Source organism: Esox lucius, chromosome 1 (genome assembly GCF_011004845.1).
Source record: "Esox lucius isolate fEsoLuc1 chromosome 1, fEsoLuc1.pri, whole genome shotgun sequence".
In the NCBI taxonomy this organism is placed as follows: Eukaryota; Metazoa; Chordata; class Actinopteri; order Esociformes; family Esocidae; genus Esox; species Esox lucius.
In genome coordinates, this window is record NC_047569.1 from 30448113 (window position 1) to 30468010 (window position 19898).

At 45.4% G+C, this 19898-nt stretch overlaps 1 protein-coding gene across 1 annotated transcript; it reads right to left on the reverse strand.

The window, feature by feature from the left end:
• Positions 1 to 221: 221 nt before the first annotated feature.
• On the reverse strand, positions 222 to 16150 carry si:ch211-137a8.2 (SPEC and KASH domain-containing protein). The gene is made up of 12 exons (XM_010893866.3): positions 15874 to 16150; positions 7469 to 7773; positions 7074 to 7224; positions 6738 to 6920; positions 6360 to 6497; positions 5950 to 6144; positions 5270 to 5501; positions 4999 to 5093; positions 4187 to 4420; positions 2730 to 2882; positions 833 to 894; positions 222 to 453 (listed from the first exon to the last, which is right to left on the reverse strand). Exons 2-12 carry the CDS (start codon positions 7705 to 7707, stop codon positions 222 to 224), a joined length of 1914 nt encoding a protein of 637 aa, XP_010892168.2. The 5' UTR covers positions 7708 to 7773; positions 15874 to 16150.
• Positions 16151 to 19898: the final 3748 nt, after the last annotated feature.

The window sequence follows — 19898 nt, forward strand, 5'->3', positions numbered from 1 at the left end:
GGGATTCATCCATGAAATACTGCAAGACATATTTCCAGTGGCCTCAACAGTTCCAGATTTCTCTCTCTCTCATACAGTTCGTTACCGCTTACTGCCTCACGTAAGACTTTGAAATGCAAAGTCATTCTGGGACTGTCTGCCTGACCCAGAGGTTTGTTGTGGGGGTGCCGGGGGAGCGGCGAGTCCCCTGTGTGACGACCGTCAGTGGCACCGGTTGTCCCTCAGGTCGGTGGAGGCCCATTGACATAGCGCAGGGCCAAGTGGAAGGAGCGGGCCAGGGAGTTGGCGTGACGGCATTCTGGCTCAGTGAGCATGGCGGGCCACACCAGCAGAACCAAAACCACAGCCAGGAGGGCGACCAGGAACACTGGGTCTCGCAGGGTCTCCACCGTCCACCAGGTGCCTGAGGACCATGGCCTGCACAGAGCTTGTCGGCTGGGGAAGCCTTCCAGCCTGGCAGAGGAGTGGGAGAGGTGCAGGAGGAGCGTGTAAGAATTACCAAGGCTCAGCATCACTGAAGTCGGGGGTTGTTGGCTTCGACCTTGGCGTGCACTGCGTCTTTGATTTCAATCAATCGCGCAGAGGGGTGAGATTTGCTAGTGCCATCTAATTGATATTGACTGGAATATCTACTGCCACAGCAGGTACTCAAAGTGTTGTCCAGACAAAAGTTATAAGCCCATTTGACATGAAGACTGTTCTGGTTAAAATGTTGTATTCATTTTTAACATGAAGAAACTGTTAGAAAACAGTTACGCGATCCGTGTAGAATAAAAAACACTGCAGTTAAATAAATTCAACCAAAACAGACATGGAATATTGATATTATTACCGTTGGTCGCTATGGAACTTCACCTCCCATGAGGCATTGTAGCACAGCTGGTCCTCTGGAGACTGACAGAGAAACAGACGAATCAACAGAGAACACATGCATTTTACTATCCTTGCAAAGACCCTAAACAATTATTCACATTCAAAATCTTTTTTTTTTAACCCCTAACAATAACCATAATCCCAAACACCAAACTCCTAAACCCTCAATTACTAATCCTTCCAAACTCGGACGGCGCTGGCCAATTCCACTGCCCTCCATGGGACCCCAAGGCAAATTTGTGAGCAGTATTTGAACAACGTTCTCACAATGACGCAGCTAATTGAATTCACCACGGCGTTGTTGAGGGGCCCCCGAACTGTGACCTCAAACCTAAATCTGACCCCTCAGCACAAAATAGATTGGTTACTCATTGGGACCGGAAAAAGGACTTGAAATGTCCTATTATTGGCCAGTTGGCCCCAATGAGTATAGTAAAACTTGTATGTACCCACATATAGTTTTGGAAATAATTCAGACACCTTCACTTGGTCCACATTTCACTGTGTTATGGACCAAATGTGTAATTGATTAAATGTAAATATTTTGCCATCAATCAAACACAATACCCCATTACAACAAAGTGAAAACATATTTAGAAAATGTTGCTAATTTATTGAAAATAAAAACTGAGATCTCATGTACATAGGTATTCAGACCTTTTGCCATGACACTAAATTGATCCCAGATGCATTCTGTGTCATTGGATCAACCTAGAGCTGTCCATGTGGCAAATTCAATTGAGAGAGAATTGTGTCGAGGGATAGATCTGGGGAAGGTTTAGAGCATTAGAGTTTAATTGCAGAGAACCTGTCCGAAGGACAACCAACTCTGCAGCACTCAATCAATCAAGCCTGTGTGGTTGAGTGGCTGGATTCAAGTTAATCCTGAGTAAAACATGCAAGACATGCGCCTGAAGGACTCTGAGCATGAGCAAAATGATTCTCTGGACTGATTAAACCAATATTGAACTTCCAAACTCCATGTCTGGCAAATACCAGATACTGCTCATTACCTGGCTAATACCATCCCCAGGGTTAAATATGGTAGCAATATGCTAAGGGGATGCATCTCAGAAGCATGAAGTACGCGACTGGTTGAAGGATGAATGGAGCAAAAAACAGAGGTTTTGGAAAAAAACACTGATCCAGAGTGCACAGGACGTCAGACCAGGACAGCGATGAATCTTTCAGCGTGACAATGACACAAAGCACACAGCCAATACAACGCTGTTTTGGCTTCAGGTCAAGTTTGTTAATGTCCTTGAGTAGCTCAGCCAATACCTGGACTTGAACCCCACTGAACACCTAAAAAGACCTGAAGATCACAGTTCACTGACACTCCCCACCCAATCTCACAGAGCTTCAGAAGATCTACAAGGAAGAAGCATACCCAAGAAGACTCAAAGCTGTGACAGGTGCTTCTACAAAGTAACAAATAAAGCATCTGAATACTTATGCACATGAGATATCAGTTTTTTTTATTTCAATAAAATGGCACACGTTTCAAAAAACGTGTTTTTGCTTTGTCATTATCAGATATAGTTGTGTGTAGGTTTATGGCAAATGTATTTTTTCTATCAAAAATGTTTCAATTTTTTTATAACAGAAAAATGTAATTATTTATAAAGTCTATAAAAACAACACAATGTCTAGTCAGTGAAGGGGTCTGACTTTCCAAAAGGCAGGGTAAGCACACAACTCTGTAAGCCTATACAAACCAGCTGGCAAAGCTCTTTACTGTTAGTGTAATCTGATCTGCATACAATGCCATCTTCAGCACACGCTGTTGAAGACACAAGAAAAGAATGGCCTTATCGTTACATTAACGGTTATGATGCACAACTTTATACTGTTACCTGTGGGTGGTCCTGACGTCTACAAGTCATCCTATCAGACTGGTGGTGGAGGTCACATGACTGTAGGGTGCTGGGAGGGACACTTAGTTCCCGCGTTTGTGTCTGAAAGGGGACGTCCCTGAGAGGTCGGCGTCGCTCTGAGCAAACAGCACACTGTCACAAGGACACAGACACCGTGCTTTTGGGTTATCAATGGAAACTGAATTTACAACCTGTTAACTTGTTGTCACACATGCCACGGTCAGCTAATAAGCAAGTTGGAAATGTCTGAGTTTCCAAGGCCCGTCTAGCACTTGAAAGCAGCATCGTGGCACAGGCTACACTCATTCTACATGACAGTGTTCCTACACAACAAAGGGCAAATGTAAAGCAAAAAGGACTGAGATGCAGCCCATTAACTAATGAGGTTGACACACAAACGCGCCCCTTCCCTCTGTCTCCTCACATTGCACCCTACAGTGTCCCCTCTTTATGGTCTCCGCCGCAATTAGGACAGACATTAAAAAGCCTGTTAACGCCGGAGCTCACCGCCGTCCCTGTAAAGCAGCCGATTAAGCCGCGAGCGCAGAGAAATTACAACAGGCACATTGAAATGGAAACGGTTCCTCTAGGTTTTCCAGGTGTCGTAGTGAGATCAGGCTTTCCATCAGCTCAGTGATTCACCATTCTGTGGATGGGTCCCCCCCGCCCTTTGGCGAACGGAATGCTTTAGTCAGGCTTGGGAAGTTGGGCTTCAGACGGCTTCATTAGGGCACCATCCCCCCCCAACACAGCGTGGTGGGGGTTCCTCTGCGCTGGATGTTTATGGTGACACTTAAAAATGTCGTGTCAGCTTCACTGACGCCTTTATAAATCAAAATGTTATTATTTATGAGCAAGATAAGGCACAAAACACACGCTTGGTGCATTGATGTGAGACAACACAGAGGGCATTTAATTAAAAGTTACATGCAGTAACAAGACTGCAGATCGTCCATTCCCATGTTACCGATTCTACAGATGTGGACTCACATGCGATGCCACTGGCGCTGAACACGCCTAAGGACCAACGGTACTCAAGAGCAAAACAAACAGAACCTGACTTGCTAATCAGCGTGGAAGGTCAGGAGTCTTATGTAGCCCGGGGCCTCCGCTTCTCTGCCAGAAAGACACACACATGTGAAGATGATGACGGTCATGTGATGCAGTCTGCTGCTCGAAGAAAGGCCACTGTTGTCAACAGCTCATTCTTGCGATCATACTGGTTTCAGAATGCTGTTACCTGTTGAGCGTGGGCCAAGTCAAATGCTCGCAATGGACCGAAAGGGGTACCCGCCCAGGACAGTCTACCAACTTCCTCCAATTAAATGAGATGATGATTAGTTCTAATCTTAGCGGAGACATGGGTCTGAGGGGATAATTGATTTGTCTGTTAATTTTTTTTAATAAAAGGACCTTTTCTTTTAATTCATTCATACCTGCTGATCACCGTCAGTCTGGACAGCTTTGGAGCAGGCTACCTGCTGCTGGGTTCTGGGTAACACAGAAGGGTGTCCATGTGTTTGTCCTAGCCAGGCGCTGATGCGAGATGGGTCAAAGGTCACTGGCTCTGAGGAGGGTCTGTCGAGTATGGAGGCCGTCCAGTGGCCAGTGAGTAGGGGTCCGCCATATCTGACACTCTGGTTTGTGAGGGGTGAGAAGACCTCTGGGTTCTGGAAACACCGGACACAACCAAAGCATTTTGGTGAGGTTATAATTTTTTATTTTATTTAACCTGACATTTGTTAACATGTAATTAGGGATTTTCTGCTCTAATAGGCAAAAAAACATCTGAGGCCTCAATGTATTAATAATGCACAAGCAGTCCTATACCATCTTGCCCAGTTAACTACTGAAGGTTTTGGTTTGGACTTCAACAAAGCGACAGTCACCCTCCTATAAGTCACAGCAGCAAAATAAAACTTTTTCACCCCACATGCAAATTCTCATCATTCTTCATCATTCTTGTGCGTGCACACAAACACACAATAACTCCTTGTTCATCAAACTAAAGAACAACATTGGGCCTCATTACAATTTCAATGGATCATTTGTTTCAACCTGACAACCACATGGACATACTTTATATCCATGCACACTGTCCAATGCATTTCTCACATTCCTTTGCCAGTTGAACACAAGTTTAAATTCCGGGTAATATTACAAAAACATGTTGACCTGCCTCTTAGCCTAAGGTAAGGCCTGCGGAACGAAGCAGCGCCACACGGATCAGCAGAGGGAGTCTACTCACCACTGTTCCTTTTTGAGTCTCATCAGACCGAGAGCCCATGGAGCCGAGGAAGCTCCGCCTCTTCGCACCATCTCTGGCCAATGGCTTCTCTCGGTCTGGGTGAAAGACAATAGGGCACCTCAGATCTGGTGCCGAGACTCACAGACAAACATCAGAAACCATTAAGCGTTGAGACGGACAACAAAAACGGTAGGAACGGAGAGTTGCGTGTTCGTCACGCGTCCCCCGTCCAGGGCCCGGCAGAGACGGTCTACGTAATTTCCTTGCCCACCTGTGTTGGCGCCGAAATATGATGAATCTGCATCGTCGTGGGAAACCGGGCCCCCAATATCAACAGAGGGGTCCCACTCCAGCACCAGGTAGTCCTGGGTGGAAGAGGTGCCCGGGGGATTTCGCTGGTCTGGGGCGCTGCTCTTCTCAAACACCCCGTCCTCCTCTAACAGGGTCTCGGAAGGGCAGCCGGAATCCGAGGCTGCCGTCAGAACCCAGTCGTCCTCAAACACCTGACACAGGACAGACACGGTAATTCCAACACCCATCGACGGCGTTGGAAGAACAAGAGAGTTTCTCCCAATGTTTTCCGCTTTGCAGTTTATATTTAATCTAGCTTCCTTATGCCCAGAAAACCGATGTGGAAACTCCGCTCAGGCGTTTCACCAATATCTGCCACGTTTGGTTACGATGCCATAAACACACTAATGGTCTGGTCATTGTCATTGTTAGGTAGAGGACAGCTAAACAGAACTAAGCGGGGAAAGAAATTGCACTGCAACAACACAAAGTCCCCTTCCACACATTCTCCAACAGACTCCTTTAACCCACCCAGACCAGGGGAGGAACAGAGGAGAATACTGAAGAATAGTAACGAATACTAACAAAATGAACTATGAATATAAAGGAAAGCATGGCCTTAGAGGAGCTAGTACCACCCCCAACACTCTGAAGTCGTACCAGTCTCATGCTGAGCAGCCGTGTGTGGAGACGACCCACCCCCTCGAACACGTGGGCACAGTAGAGGAGCAATTCCTGCAGCCCCGCCTCGATGTCCTGGGCATCCAATGGCTCGCTCTTCTGGATCAGCGCCTCACCACACTCCAGGAGGCTGTTCAGACGCCCTGCGTTGACCCCCACTGCTTCCTGGAAACTCTACGGCCCACACACACAGCAGTCCCAAACAGGAAGAAGAGGTCATAAGACTAGTTCCAGGAATCGGTAGTATAAAATCTGGTTAATGTAAATTGTCATCCAGACCAGAGACGGGAGTAATTACAGATATGATTAAATAAATCAGGTACAGTGTTAGACACAGGCGTGGACCCCTGATTGTTTGGACCGGTGACTTGGCCGGTCCAGTCCTTTACCTGCAGCTCCCGCATCTTGTCACACGTGTCCCTTCCAGAGAAGTGTTCCACCTCGGTCAGCCGAAGGTCCATGTCAGCCAGCCACACAGCCATCTCTTCCCTCTGGTTGTCAAACTCCTCCCGCTGGGACACACAGTGCTGGGCAGAACAATAAGACCGGGCAGGAGCCACCAGGCAGGATGGAGAAAATAAAAGGGACAGATAGAGATAGATAGATAGTGTTGTTGAGACTACAGATTTATATTTTTGTTTCCTTCTAGCAATGCTAGCTATACAAATCCGTTTGAATTGATTTGAAACAAAATCTATTTTTATTATTCCTCTGTACATTGAGAGATCTGTGGCATGAAGGCTGCTGCCCTGTATCTGGAAACTCACCCTGAGTCTCCGGCAGACACACTCCATGGTCCCACTGAGGCGGTCCCAGCGCTGACCACAGTCCCTGGTCATGCTCGCCAGGCGGGACCGCATGGCCCCGTCAAACATTCTGGTCAGGGCCCTGTTCCTCTGGGTGAGACTATCCAGCTGCGCAAGCCTGGACCCAGCCTGGCTCCTCAGGTTCTTTGGCGTGAGGAGATTAACAGAGATGAGTATCTTTTCTTTCTATTACTCAGGTGAATGGAGCAGTTCTGTAATAAGTCTGCTGTGTCAAGACGCCGGTCTACATAAAAGCCAAAATGAAGATTTAGATGGTCAGATCAGAGCCTATTTTACCTCAAACTTCTTGAGCTCCTCCTTGGCAGTGACAAAAGGCACAAAGGCAGTTCTGGGAGAGTCAGCAGATTGCTCAGCCAATCGAAGCCAGTCATTTAGAGAGTAATATTCCTTCATGAACTCATGCCACAGCACCCATTTCCTCTCCAACCTCGGGGAGACAGAGACCAGAATGGTAAAAAAAAAAAGCACATTGATAAAGGTGCCAAGGTGGGCCTAGGTCGGGGCAGCAGTATTTGCTGCTAATGAACAACATAATTAAATATCCATTAATGAACCATCCAAGTTTACTAGGTCTGAATCTTGCAACCCGGAAATGCACTTAGGCAACCAGAATCAGGAGAAATATTCTGGTTTAAGGAGTTGAGGACAGGACTTTACAGATATGCACTCACTGAATACAACCATCTAGAGATGAGCATCCATCTTGGGTCAAGCAGGTTCCCAGTGGCATACAGTCTTGGGACTCCTCACAAATGTCTTGTAGTGGCAGGAACTGGGAGTTGGAAAAAAGAGGCTCAGTGGTCTCTAGGAGCAGGTCCGATGCTAAAGGGCTGTTTACAGATTGGGTGGCGAGGCCACTTCCTGTGTGGCAAGGACATTCGTCTCCTTGACGATCGACTGGGAGTGGCATCTCGGGCTCCCACCTGTCACCTTGGTGCCTCCACTGCGTCACCACTCCACTCTGTCACCGCTAAAACTGAGAATGAAGTGACATAATCAATGCAACCTCACAGCATCATCGAATATAATTTGCGGTTCTTAAATGGTTTGGGATTGCGGACCACTTTAGTGATAGTAAATTGATCAGGGAAAGCACTACCAATCAGAAACCGTGAGTGGAAAATAACATACAATTTATTCTACTATGACTTCAGTAGTGCTCAGTACTAATGTCTTAGGCCCCTGGGAAAGATATCTTGGCCATGTACATCAGGTTAAGCAAATTTCATGCAAATCTACATTGTTATGAGGCAGAGATTGCTATAGCAGCTTTAAAGTGAGTATTGCATTTGTAGAGAGGTTTCCCAAGGGGGATAGATAGTTCAATTCACAATATTATCGTATGCAAACAAACAAAAACAAAATCAAAAAGCATAGCCGAATGCTTTCACTAAAGTCAAGCTATGACCTGAGTAGCCAAGCAAATATATTTGGCGCCACCTAATCGTTCTGTGGAAGGAAGACTTCTTATGAATTGTGACTTGGCAGAGCCACACTTCTTTTTCACACAGCAGACTGTTAAATAGAAAATGAAAACAGAGTAGTGTCATCTATGTTGACGTTATCTATTTCAGTCTGCCTTGAAAAATAAAATTGCACAACAAAAATGTAAGATGAAGGCTGAATAGAACCGGTCTGTAATATGCTCGTCTGTAACAGGCCCAGATGGTTGAATTGTGGTTCTTAGTCAATCATCTCAACTTCCCCTTTTCTCTCTTCCTCATTTTCAATTGCTGTTTATTTTCCAGTTGGCTTGGCAGCAGCCGACTAGTAAGCCCGTCAGATAACATTTAGCAGAGTGGGCACAGGTTTCTGACCATAGGGAAAAGGTCAACCTGAGCATAAAAATAAAATAAAAAGAGTTTGCCAAACCATGCCATGATGCTTGTTATCCTTACAGTCTATCATTTGGAGAGCAGAGAGGATTATTTAGCCTTTTGGAGGCCGGGGTTTAATGCTACAAGTGCCAGACTGGAAATGTAGCAAGGACACCAAGGACCCCAACTGTACGATAAGTCCCAAAGGACCATCTTAGTGACCGCAGTGAGTCAAGAAACCCATTTAACGTCTGTGGTTTACGCATGGCTACGATCCCCCTAGATGCCCTTGGGCTTGGCTACGTTCCCCTAGATGCCCTCGGGCTTGGCTACGTTCCCCTAGATGCCCCCCCAGCCAACATTTTCAGTCCCCCCAGAAAAGCCTGTCAATAGTATATAACCCCCTTAACTCTTCTAACAAAGGGGGGGGGGGGGGGTGTACACTCCACCCACAGGGGTAACAGACAGATATGAGAAACCCAAAGTGGAACAACAGACAAGTTTTATTTTGTCTGTCTATTCAGTGAAACATCACAGTTATGAAATGCAGTCTTCTTATTTAAAACTAATATGCTTCAGGGCAAACATACTGATCGGAGTAAGGACTGAGCATTGATGTGCCATTTCAAAAGCTAGTTTTAGGGAAAGTAGAACCATTTGGAGACTGGTTCCAATACACATCACGGGTAATCTGCAACGCCACCTGAGAGAGTCCATCCACCAAACTCTGTACTTTGTATTCCTTTCATTGCTAAAGTTCAGGAGAGACTCTGGATTGCAGAAGTCTGAACTCCGGGCAACTGTCTCTGAGGCAGTTCTTGGTTGGTTGATGGGTGCTGTTCGCAAAGCTGAGAGACACCAGCCCTGTGAGTCCGCCCCTCAGGGAGTGACATGTGAACAACTCTAATGACCCAACTTCAAGTCTGATAGGTCACACACAGCCGAGGAGCAAAATAAAAACATGATCCAAGGCCAATGTGAGCCCAGACTGTCGGTGAAGTCTGATGACTACAATCGTAATCTGTGATACAATTATGGACCACATCAATAAAAAAGGAAGAGGGTGATTTTATCACCTAACAGTAATTAGCGCTTATCTCAGTGAGAGAGGGAGAAAAACAGGGATCATAAGGTTCAGATGTACTCCATGGCATTGTTCCATCCAACCCCATTCGTTCCCATTGCCAATCAAATGTCCTGTAAACAACTTAATTGAAAGCACATTACACCAGACCACCCTGGTGTAATGTCACACGTGATAATCTAGCTCCGGCTGGCTGTCTGAGCTTAAGACTGACCTCTGGCCCTGGATTGATCATCCATAGGCCGACAGAGAATAACACAACAATAACAGGCGACAAGACACAGATTTAGCAACTGTCATCTTCAGTTAGTGGAAAAGGCAAGGCTTTCAAAATGGCTACTTGCTAACCAGCCAGCCATTAAGTGAAGGAAATATTAATATCAACACCAGGAAGCTGTAACCTCTCCCAGCAGCGTCATCTCATCATTCATAAGCTTGGCGGCTGCTCAGTCACATCTGAGGGCAAGGAGTCACTGGACTGGGCCCTGAGGCAATGGAGTCGAAAATCGAATGCAGTTTTATTACTTTTGTACCTGTTAGGGGACCTCACTCCATACTGGAGAGTAATGGAACACACAGGTGTCACAGCTTCTAAAGGGCATATCATTTCTGCAGGCCGGGGTGGGGGGGGGGGGGGGGGGGGGCGGGTGGCGATGATGCCCCCGCTCTTTGTGTGAGGTTAATCAAGTCTCCAGCGCTGAATGTTGTGTTGTGTGTTGGGGGGTGGGGGTTGAGTGACATGTAATTCCGTTGGGGCTCGCGTCAGAATCTCTGGTTTCTATGGAATACCATATGTGCCCGTGCTGTGTGTGCTGTGTATGAGGGTGTCGTAGATTACATTTTTCCCCCTCGAAGATTTCAGTTTGTTTTTCAATTGAATTGTTCACATTATAGGACACATTAAAAGTGGCAAAAGTTCTGATCATGATTCATCTGTGTCTTATTCTTGTACATCACACAAACCTGGCGTTTTCACAGGGTTCTGTAAACTTTTTAATCCACTGTATATCCCGGTAGTGTCCTCACTTCTATTATTTACTGATAAACGGTTGTAGCACTGTGGTGACACCTTGTTCACACATGATCAAAATGTGAGAGAATAGGGCTACCAACAGTTTACAGTACAATATGTCCAAAAAGAGAGGATGCCAAGTCACTATTTCTACACAGACCGGATTAATTACCAGTCCAGGAATACATGAATAGGGATGACTAATGGTAGCTTATGCTTAATGTGCATGTCTCATTTTACTGGCAAGGTACATGGGGGTGAAAGCAGGTGAATCTTGGTAGTTTTCCATAACCAGACCCACATTTGAATATGTGAGACCAAGCCGAATGAACACAAACAGCAAAAGCGTCGCCTGCTATGAACACAAAAAAAAAAATATATATATATATATCTCGTTGAGACATAAGGTGAGCTGCTGACGTCATGAGCCGGCGATGGCCCAGACAGCCCAACTACGCGAGAAAAATGAAAAATAACGACAGCGTCAACACAGCTGTGAAGTGTGATTGGCCACTGACATTTCCCTGCCGTGACGGACGCGCCTCCGTCTGACCCGGCATCGTCCTGGATCACCTGACGGGCAGGCATGGGGTGGGAAGCCGAGACATTAGCCAGGAAAAATAGGACAATTAAACTGCGGCGTCGGTCTCCTGTTCAGACCCTGACAGAACGTCACGTATCAACTTGCCATTCGTCCTGCACGGACACAACACGCGTCTACAGCATGGGAGGCTCAACACTCATCACGGTCTGACTGGTTTCCGGCCGTCTGATTGGAGGAGGACATTGACAGTTTACAGGCATCCGGCGCCCCGACAATCATTCTGTGTCCGGGTAGCTCACGTCTTTCCCCTCTTATGACGGCGGAGAAGACAAACAGGTATTGGTATGCAGGTCCACAGCCTGGAGCCGAGGCAGCCAGCAGAACAGACTGGGGCGCCCCTCCGTGGCAGGACGCTCATTCATCTGCCGGTGCTAAAGACGAGACACTCCGCAGCGCCTTAAGTGACCCCCATCCTTAGTCGTCCTAGTCGTAACTCAACCTAGGCAACTTCCTTCCACGCCGGTTATATCAGGGTCTATCAGAGAAAGAACGCAGTCAAATCAAAAGGAGCGGGGGGGTGGGGGGGGGGCGGCAGTGTGACCAGACACTATGCTGATAGCACACAGCCACTGGAAATACAGTGCAGTGGAAGGATTTGTCGATGCAAAATGGAGAAAATCAGAATAGGGAACAAATTCTTTCACGTCGTTATACAGCCCACTGTGTGGAATTATAGGGAAAGAAAAGTCAGCGCATCTTCTAACACCTAATACAGATCTATTCTCATCCCGACGGTTAACAGGCTTGCAGACACGTTCAGTGCGCCGCCAACGCGCCGTGGGTAAAAAGGGACGAGGAGCAGGTGTGGGGGACATCCGTGTTCCTGGTGACATCTTGGTGGGATAACCAGCGAGGAATAAAGGGAGGCAGGCTTCGCATCTTCTGCTGCATCTGTACCCAACCCCCCCTAAAGAAAAAAACCTGTCCCCCTCATTCCCACATCCCAGAGACTGCATCCATTGTCTTGGGAGCACAAAGGGCTCACAAAATGAACAAATGTGCCTTTTTGCTATCTGGGTGGAGAGCGGAAGACATGCCTGGGACACTTGATCTCTCCACTGTTTACACAGAGATAGAGACAGCCAGGGACAGAAACTCACCATCAGGAACTGACCCGGGATCAGAACGCATTGGTTTGATAGAGGTAGCCAGGGACAGAAACTCACCATCAGGAACTGACCCGGGATCAGAACGCATTGGTTTGATAGAGGTAGCCAGGGACAGAAACTCACCATCAGGAATTTATCCGAGATCAGAATGCATCGGTTTGCGGGAGACAAAGAGTGGATCTGGTTATGCTTGATATAAATCTTTCTTTCACCACATAACTAGTGTCAGCATAAATGAAGCGAGAAAGGACAACTGGAGGGACAGAAATGAGGAGAGGCCTAAAGAACTAGAAAAACTAATTGGAAGACAGAAGGAATGTTTTTTAACAGGGCAAAACAACTGGGGTATGTGATAGACATGGCTATGTTCTGTTTGTGCCCTGAAAAAAGAATCTTAGAGGCCTCCATCTCAGCATTGGAGAATATTTTGCGGTTTTCCTGGTGACTTTCTTCAATTCTACACATTACTTATGAAAATGAAAGGATTTGGAGGTTAAAATATTCAGTATATGGAAGAGAAATACAGAGAAGTGACAGAAAGACAATTTTGTGCAGTTCTGTGGACATTGCCAAGACTAATGACATGTTCTTGACATGCTTAAACATTCCTATTTTCACAACTGTCCTTTGTCAGAGATGAAAAACACGTCTTATATCTACTGAATGTGGTTGAAACATTTGTAATGTTTAAAGCTGATAACCATTTGGTTCAGTTTGGCCTGCCTGATCATTTTCTATGTAGAAAAGAAACCTGGAACACAGAAGAGAAACTGTGATAAAGTGAGAGACCGTATTAATGAGATTGAGTAAAACAACACACAGATAAGATCTAACAAAAAGAGATATATAAATGTGTACCTATATACAATTTTGGTTAAGAACGTGACTAACACAGAAAGCTTAATTATCTTACAGGCTGCTAGACTTGTATCAATACAAAGCATTTTGGCTAAATATTTACTAAAAAGGTGTGTTTGGAAGCAATACCAGGCTACAGTGGTGAAATCCTATGCAACGTTTCCAACAGCAATACCTCAACAAATGTATTTAGGCCAAAGAGGACATCTACCGCATTTCCTAGAAGGTATGGAAAATACCATGCAGGCAAATAGATTATTAAGTAGCACATGCTACAGAGACACTTCTGACTATGGCAGTAAACAGCAATGTAGGCTACTTACTGACAAAGAACAAGAATGAAGTCGATAATTCCTGCAGTTGGCAGAAAATAGCAATGATAATTTTTTTATCCCCAGAATGGTAACAAGAATGGGCTAAATTGGAGTTGCATTGGGACCTGTTAATTCTACCGGGAACTGGGTCAGTTTCCCGGTGCAGTTTCCCGGTGCAGGCTTCAGTGCCTCCATCCTCGTGGGACAGTTGACGGTGATTGAGATGGAGGAAGTAAAAGGCAACGTTTATATTTAGTTAGCTGTGTGCAGCTAATCGTTGCTGAACATGCCGTATATACCTTGAGAAGACATCTGAACACTGATATGGGCCTGGTCAAGTTGCTCTCCTTTCCCTCTTGCTCTTGTTGTTTAAAAGGCTTTGGTTCAGCAGATGAGCACCGGAGGATGAGGACAGAAAAGAGATAGATGATGTGAGGACAAAGCAACAAGAGGCTGGGCTGGGAACATGCGGAGATTGTGTTGCCAAATACACTTTAGGGTACACAGATTATCCTTGGTGTCAGATATAGCCCTCATTGAAGAGATATGATCTACTGTTGTGCTTGATCAGGCATGGGAAACGAGTGTCCTGGATATCGTGACTATGCTAACACTAAGAGAAGTGAAAATAAATCCAATTCACTAGGAGCCCAGCACTGGGAAGCAAACAATGGCTTTGTGGGGCAGTCTTAGCCCAAATGCAATGCAATTCCCTCCCCTCGTGACGTAATTTGAGTGATTCTTACACAGCCTCGCACATAGGACATGGGAATGGAACTCAATTCTTACAGGGCTAGAGGACTCAATTAGACTCAGAGGCTTGCCATGTTTTTCCATGTTCGGTAGTAACTTAATTATCTGTTTTCAAAGGAAATGAACGGGATTTAAATGGATCCGGCTTAGTAGTGCCACGAATGAGTCAAAGAGAAATCAACGGGAATGAAAGCCAAGAAACACAAACGACACTGAGAAATGGCGGGCCGCCCGAGAAGCCCAGCGACCTAAGGCAGCGAGATCATAGCCTGCTTACAGTATAACAACAGTGTCCGGGTGTCCCAGGAAAGACCAGCGTTAATTGGCTGAACACCACCCAGATTGGTAAGAGGAATGATGGACAGTGTCAGTTTGCCACATTGCGCCTCAGTAACTCCCTGCAGCTGGTCAGGCACCTGCAAAGCCCCAACTCAGTGAATATTGTGTACTGAAGAGCATGAATCCAAATCACTTCTGAAATCCTTTATCTGCTGATTTGCCTCCCTCCACTCCCTGTAGGGAGTTTGGAGAGGTGCTCTAACCACTTCCAGATGCTATTCTCATGCAGATGATCCTCTGAAGAGGGGACACGGTGACTCGGGACATTCAAGTGATTTGGGACCTAAACGATGAGGGGTACCCAGTCAACACAGACATGATGAGGAAGGCCTGTGATTTTCCTGCTGATTCACGTCCATATCCATTCTGTAGTTATGGATGATAAGTCCAATAGTCATTCAAGAAGTCCCGAAGCACACGTCTCAAAGCTTGTTTCACCGTTTCACCGTCTGTAATATAACGGTCCTCCGTACCAACGGTCATGGAAAGGAAAGAACGGAAGGGGCTTGGCACCCCTTACCAACTGGTTCTGTTCATTCAGTGTCTAACGCCAGGGCCACTGATGAGGGTGTTTAATTTGCTGACGGCAATTCAGTCAGGTCAACCGCTGCACAAATGGGCACAATAATTTCATCTAATTGCTGATCACTGAAAAAGGACAACATGAATTTCACTACTTGGCATACATGACTGTGCTTTATTTAGTGGCATTTTGGCCAGCAAGTGACATGCATGTTGTTAAGGGTAAGTGAAAATTACATTTTCTGTGAAACCCTAGAAGGCTAGGAGTATTTGGTTCCACTGTGAGTTGTAACCCTAGGGTTATTTAGGGCACATCCTGAAGAAGTAGTAACCCCAAGACATGACAGGCAGTCCACCTGTTACAATGAGTCACGCATCCTTCAATTACATAGCCCAGCAGCCAGACAGACACTAACCGGTTCTTGTTAAAAAAAAAATATATAACCCGAAGATACACTTCAGGGTCCTCTGCTACAAAAGCTCTGCTCTTAAAACTAGCAACATCTGCGAAATTTGAATATTTTGTTTATGACCCACATTGCTGTATTGAAATGATATACAATATTCATTTAAAAAAAAACACCCCTTAACACTTTAATATGCGCACTCTAAAGTAAAAAAGATCACATAGCACAGACACAGATAAACAAACCAGGGAACTTACGATTGTACTTCGTTTGGATTCACGCAACGGGGTCTTGACACTTGAAATCCCCTTTTTGCGCGACTAAAAATATGACAAATCCATTAGTCAAAATTCGGAGGAAATTTGCGCACCTTTGAAGCATCAACCACGGGATATTATTTGATTCGATTGTCCTCTTTGTCTTGCGAATGTAATCACTATCAGTATAACGCACAAGAGTTTCGAAGATAGCAGGTAACTTGACCTGTCACAGGTACTTCGAAACCACACCCCTCGCCGGCGCTCTACTCAGCGCACCTGCAGTTAACTTCCGCTTACTGTACACATGTCACGTACTGCCAATTCACTGTTATGAAAAGGATCAGATCTAAATAACTGCCATATCCTATCATTCATAAACTTAAAATAAAAATGAAATACAGAAAGAACAATCTTATATAAATGATCCTATTGCCTGCATCGAATGGTATTTTTACAGTGTTTAAAAAAAATCACAGACAGATGTCTGGGTCATTTGAATTAATGGAAATGTTTTCAGCCAGGATACATACATATTCAAATGAAGGCCTATTATGGACCAGTTATGTAAGGATGGCAAAATGAAAACCCTGGGTGAAATAAATTAAATAAGACTTTATTTTTTAAGACGCAGTATTTCATAACAAACTCATAATAACAAGAATGTACACTCATGTTCACCCCAGTTGTCGTGAAGACACAGTTAAATCTAATGGCTCGGGCTTCCATTAATATTGAAGGCACTAGAAGAAAGATGCGACTCAGAAACCCCATGGTTCTGAGTCCATCCGCGGATTTAAGTGGAAAGTGAAGTAACAGACAGGATCCATACAGGGTTCATGCTAATTTTATGTGTAGTTAGAAGAGCTGCACCGGATTAAGTCACACTGTACTAACAGGCAGCCAGCATCTCCTCCCCAAGGAGACCCTTTGTTGATTACAGTGAAACAAAGGAAAGGCCTCGGCAAGGCAAACATTTACCAATATGTAGCCACACATCCAGGGCACGCAGCCTCATTGTGGAGCAGCAGGACAGAGGGGGGGAACCAGACTCAAGCTTTCATGTCAGAATCTGAGAGGGTGGCTCCACACTCTCGGCTCATGTCTCAGAGGAGGACTGTGGGCTCAGCTCAGTCAGACGATTTAGGTTGGTGCTTCAGCAGAAACGGGGGTGGGGGGTGGGGGGTGAGAGATTATATGCTTACTGTGTTTCCCCTCTCCAACCGAAGCTGGCTTGAAATCTCTATTTAGCGAGGGAGGGGGGGTGGGGGTGAACGTGGGGCATTTGAGATAACTCACTGAACACGTCTGAATGGATTACCCTCTCTGCTAATTATGAACAAAAAAACACTGTAATTATGCATTGGAGTGGGCTGAATCCCCGTCCTTTCCCTGCGTTAATTATGCAGGGGCGGGAGGAATGGAAGGGGGCTCTCCAATTGGCCTGTCCGAGGTAACAATAGACCCCAGAGCCACTGGGGCGTAAAGGTGAAGAGGCCGCAGGCTTCATTTCGACAGGGTGCAGGGGTGACGTTCATTATTAGAGCTCCGTGGAGAGGACGACATAGGGTTTCAGTAGTCGACATACTGGAACCACCATGCCGACTGGACAGGGGAAAACACACACAAAACATATCCCATCTAATTTGCGATTCAGGGCAGAAACCAAGTTAACAGTCGTATTTTGTGTGGCCTAGTTGTTTAATTGCATTTTGAGGCGTCTGCGTGTAAATGCACTGTTGGTATCAGGAAGTGGACACTGTGATGCCTCCGGAGATGTTGGCTCTTTATCATTCCAAGTATGCTAAGAACGTATTTGTGTCCTTGAGAAGAAGGCTCTTGCCAAAGCGTCCTTGCGAGAATGGTCTTGCAAGATCGCGAGGACAGAGAATGCATGTGTATTTGGCTATTGCGAAAATCCACTGCAAAAAAGCTGTCTCTCTCTACCGGTTCTGTAATTACTTAACTTAGATAACGTTAACTAGCCTCTTCACTGCACTGAATAACGTTAGCTAGCTGACCGAAAAGTTGGAGCAAATTTATAAATTAGCTGTTTTTTTTTATAAAATAAGCAAATATTCAGCGACTACAAAGGCCATTTCTCGTCATTTTTTTTTCAGATGCTGATTTGCAGGTACCGTTTACCTAAAATATGAAAACTTATTACAGTTGTGGAGTTTTTCCTGCTCTCCTGACATCTTGAAATGACTTCTGGGATATCAGATGCGTTCTCGCTGAACAAGTCTCCAACCCATGCATCCTCGATAAAAGAGGTGGATCAAGTACGCATCCGGGCATTTTAGGCGTTCTTGGTAACTTGCGTTCTTTGGATTGGAACCGTACTTGGGCCATGAAAGATGACGTCAAACGAGTTCACAAGAACACAAGTACGGACCAAAATGCGGATTGATAAATGGCCACTGTGACACAGCATACAGAGTCTTGAGGTCGGCAGTTAATGGTAGAATAGTAGACTGGGACGGTCGTTTAGTGAGGCCTGAAGAGTGCAGGGAAGGTGAGCGAGGTCTGACAGGGATCACATCATTATCCGCAGGCCGGGGACTGAAACAGCTGCTCCCCTCCATTTCTGGAAAACCTTCCCAGGACACCGTGCCTTTAACAGCAACACCTAATGGGTGAAATGTCCTTCCCCGGACTGGCCTCTTAACCTAGTATAAACAGGTGCCCCATATTCTGTTGATGTTATGCTGATTGTCCCTCCCATCTATTTCATCCTTCCATCAGCCTTTGTGGCGTTCCTTTGTTAGACTAATAACCTCCATAGGTGTCCTCTAAAGCGTGGCGTGTTATGTAATGGATCTGGAGTGTTGTAGCATTTTTGGGGGGTGAGACTTGTATTGCCTCCTACAGTCCATAGCTGGTATTGCAACTAGACGGACAGGCTGACAGGCGCTAGGCTGGCACACTGAGTGTGAATCGTTAAAGTCAAATCATTATGCAAGTGGGCTGGCAAATTGAGCCGCTTCTCATGCATAGTTGATGTGATATGCATATAATATTCACATACCTTGTATGGTGGTTTGAATTGGCGATGAATTTTGATCCAGTCGTCAGCACTGATTTGTAGAGGTAATATCGTGAGAAAGAAATACTCTAAAACTGGTGTGAGTGCCAACTGTCAGAAGTAAGCAACTCGTTTAGCATTTAGATTGTTTTCTAGATCTCATTTTGCTAACCACGAGTAGCTTTAGTTTCCCCCAAAAAGACCCAAAATGTAAACACTGCGAAAATAACATCTCTGTACATGCATTATGTCAATTTTTTCCTGTTAGTTTCACAGTTACTCCCATTGGGAAAAAGCTGCAGTGAACTCTGGTCTTCATCTCAACTGAGATGGAATAGTTCACATAACACTTAGTAGGAGCAGGACAACTGGTCCTAGTTGAATGAATCCTGGGATTCAATGACAGTCAGAACAATCCTTGGCTATGCTTGTTCTTCGTCAGGCAGGAACGCCGATGCTGATCATCAGGGATATCTCCCAATTCGCCAGGCCGATCGATTGGTGCAGAAGACGAGGCGTCTTGCTAAAAAAAAGAAAAAGAAATCCCACTATTTTGACTATTCAGTTTAATGAGAGTGAGGGTGCCGCAGGCTTTCACGTAGGTCGTCTTTATGAGAATTAGGGCAAAGCTGGGTTAAAGCTGTAGTAAACTAGTAAATTGTCAGTGCATGTAGACATCAAAATCTGAGTCATAATGTGAGTCTAGTTAAGTGGATGTTTGTCCAACAAATATTGCAGGCTGAGGACGGCGGATGAAATAAACTGACAGCCAGGAGTATTATTTAATCATAGTTTGAGCCTCCAAACAATGGGGCTGGGCAGCAACAGTGCATCCTTGTAGCAGAGGTCTGACATGATATCTCATGTCTGACTGTGTTTCTCTAATGATGTCAAGGTTTTCAAGCAAGGATGTCATATGGTTTCACTTGGCCACATTCCCTGACAGATGTAAAATGTTACATGTTGTTGGATGCTGCAATAGACAAGACACATCAAACCA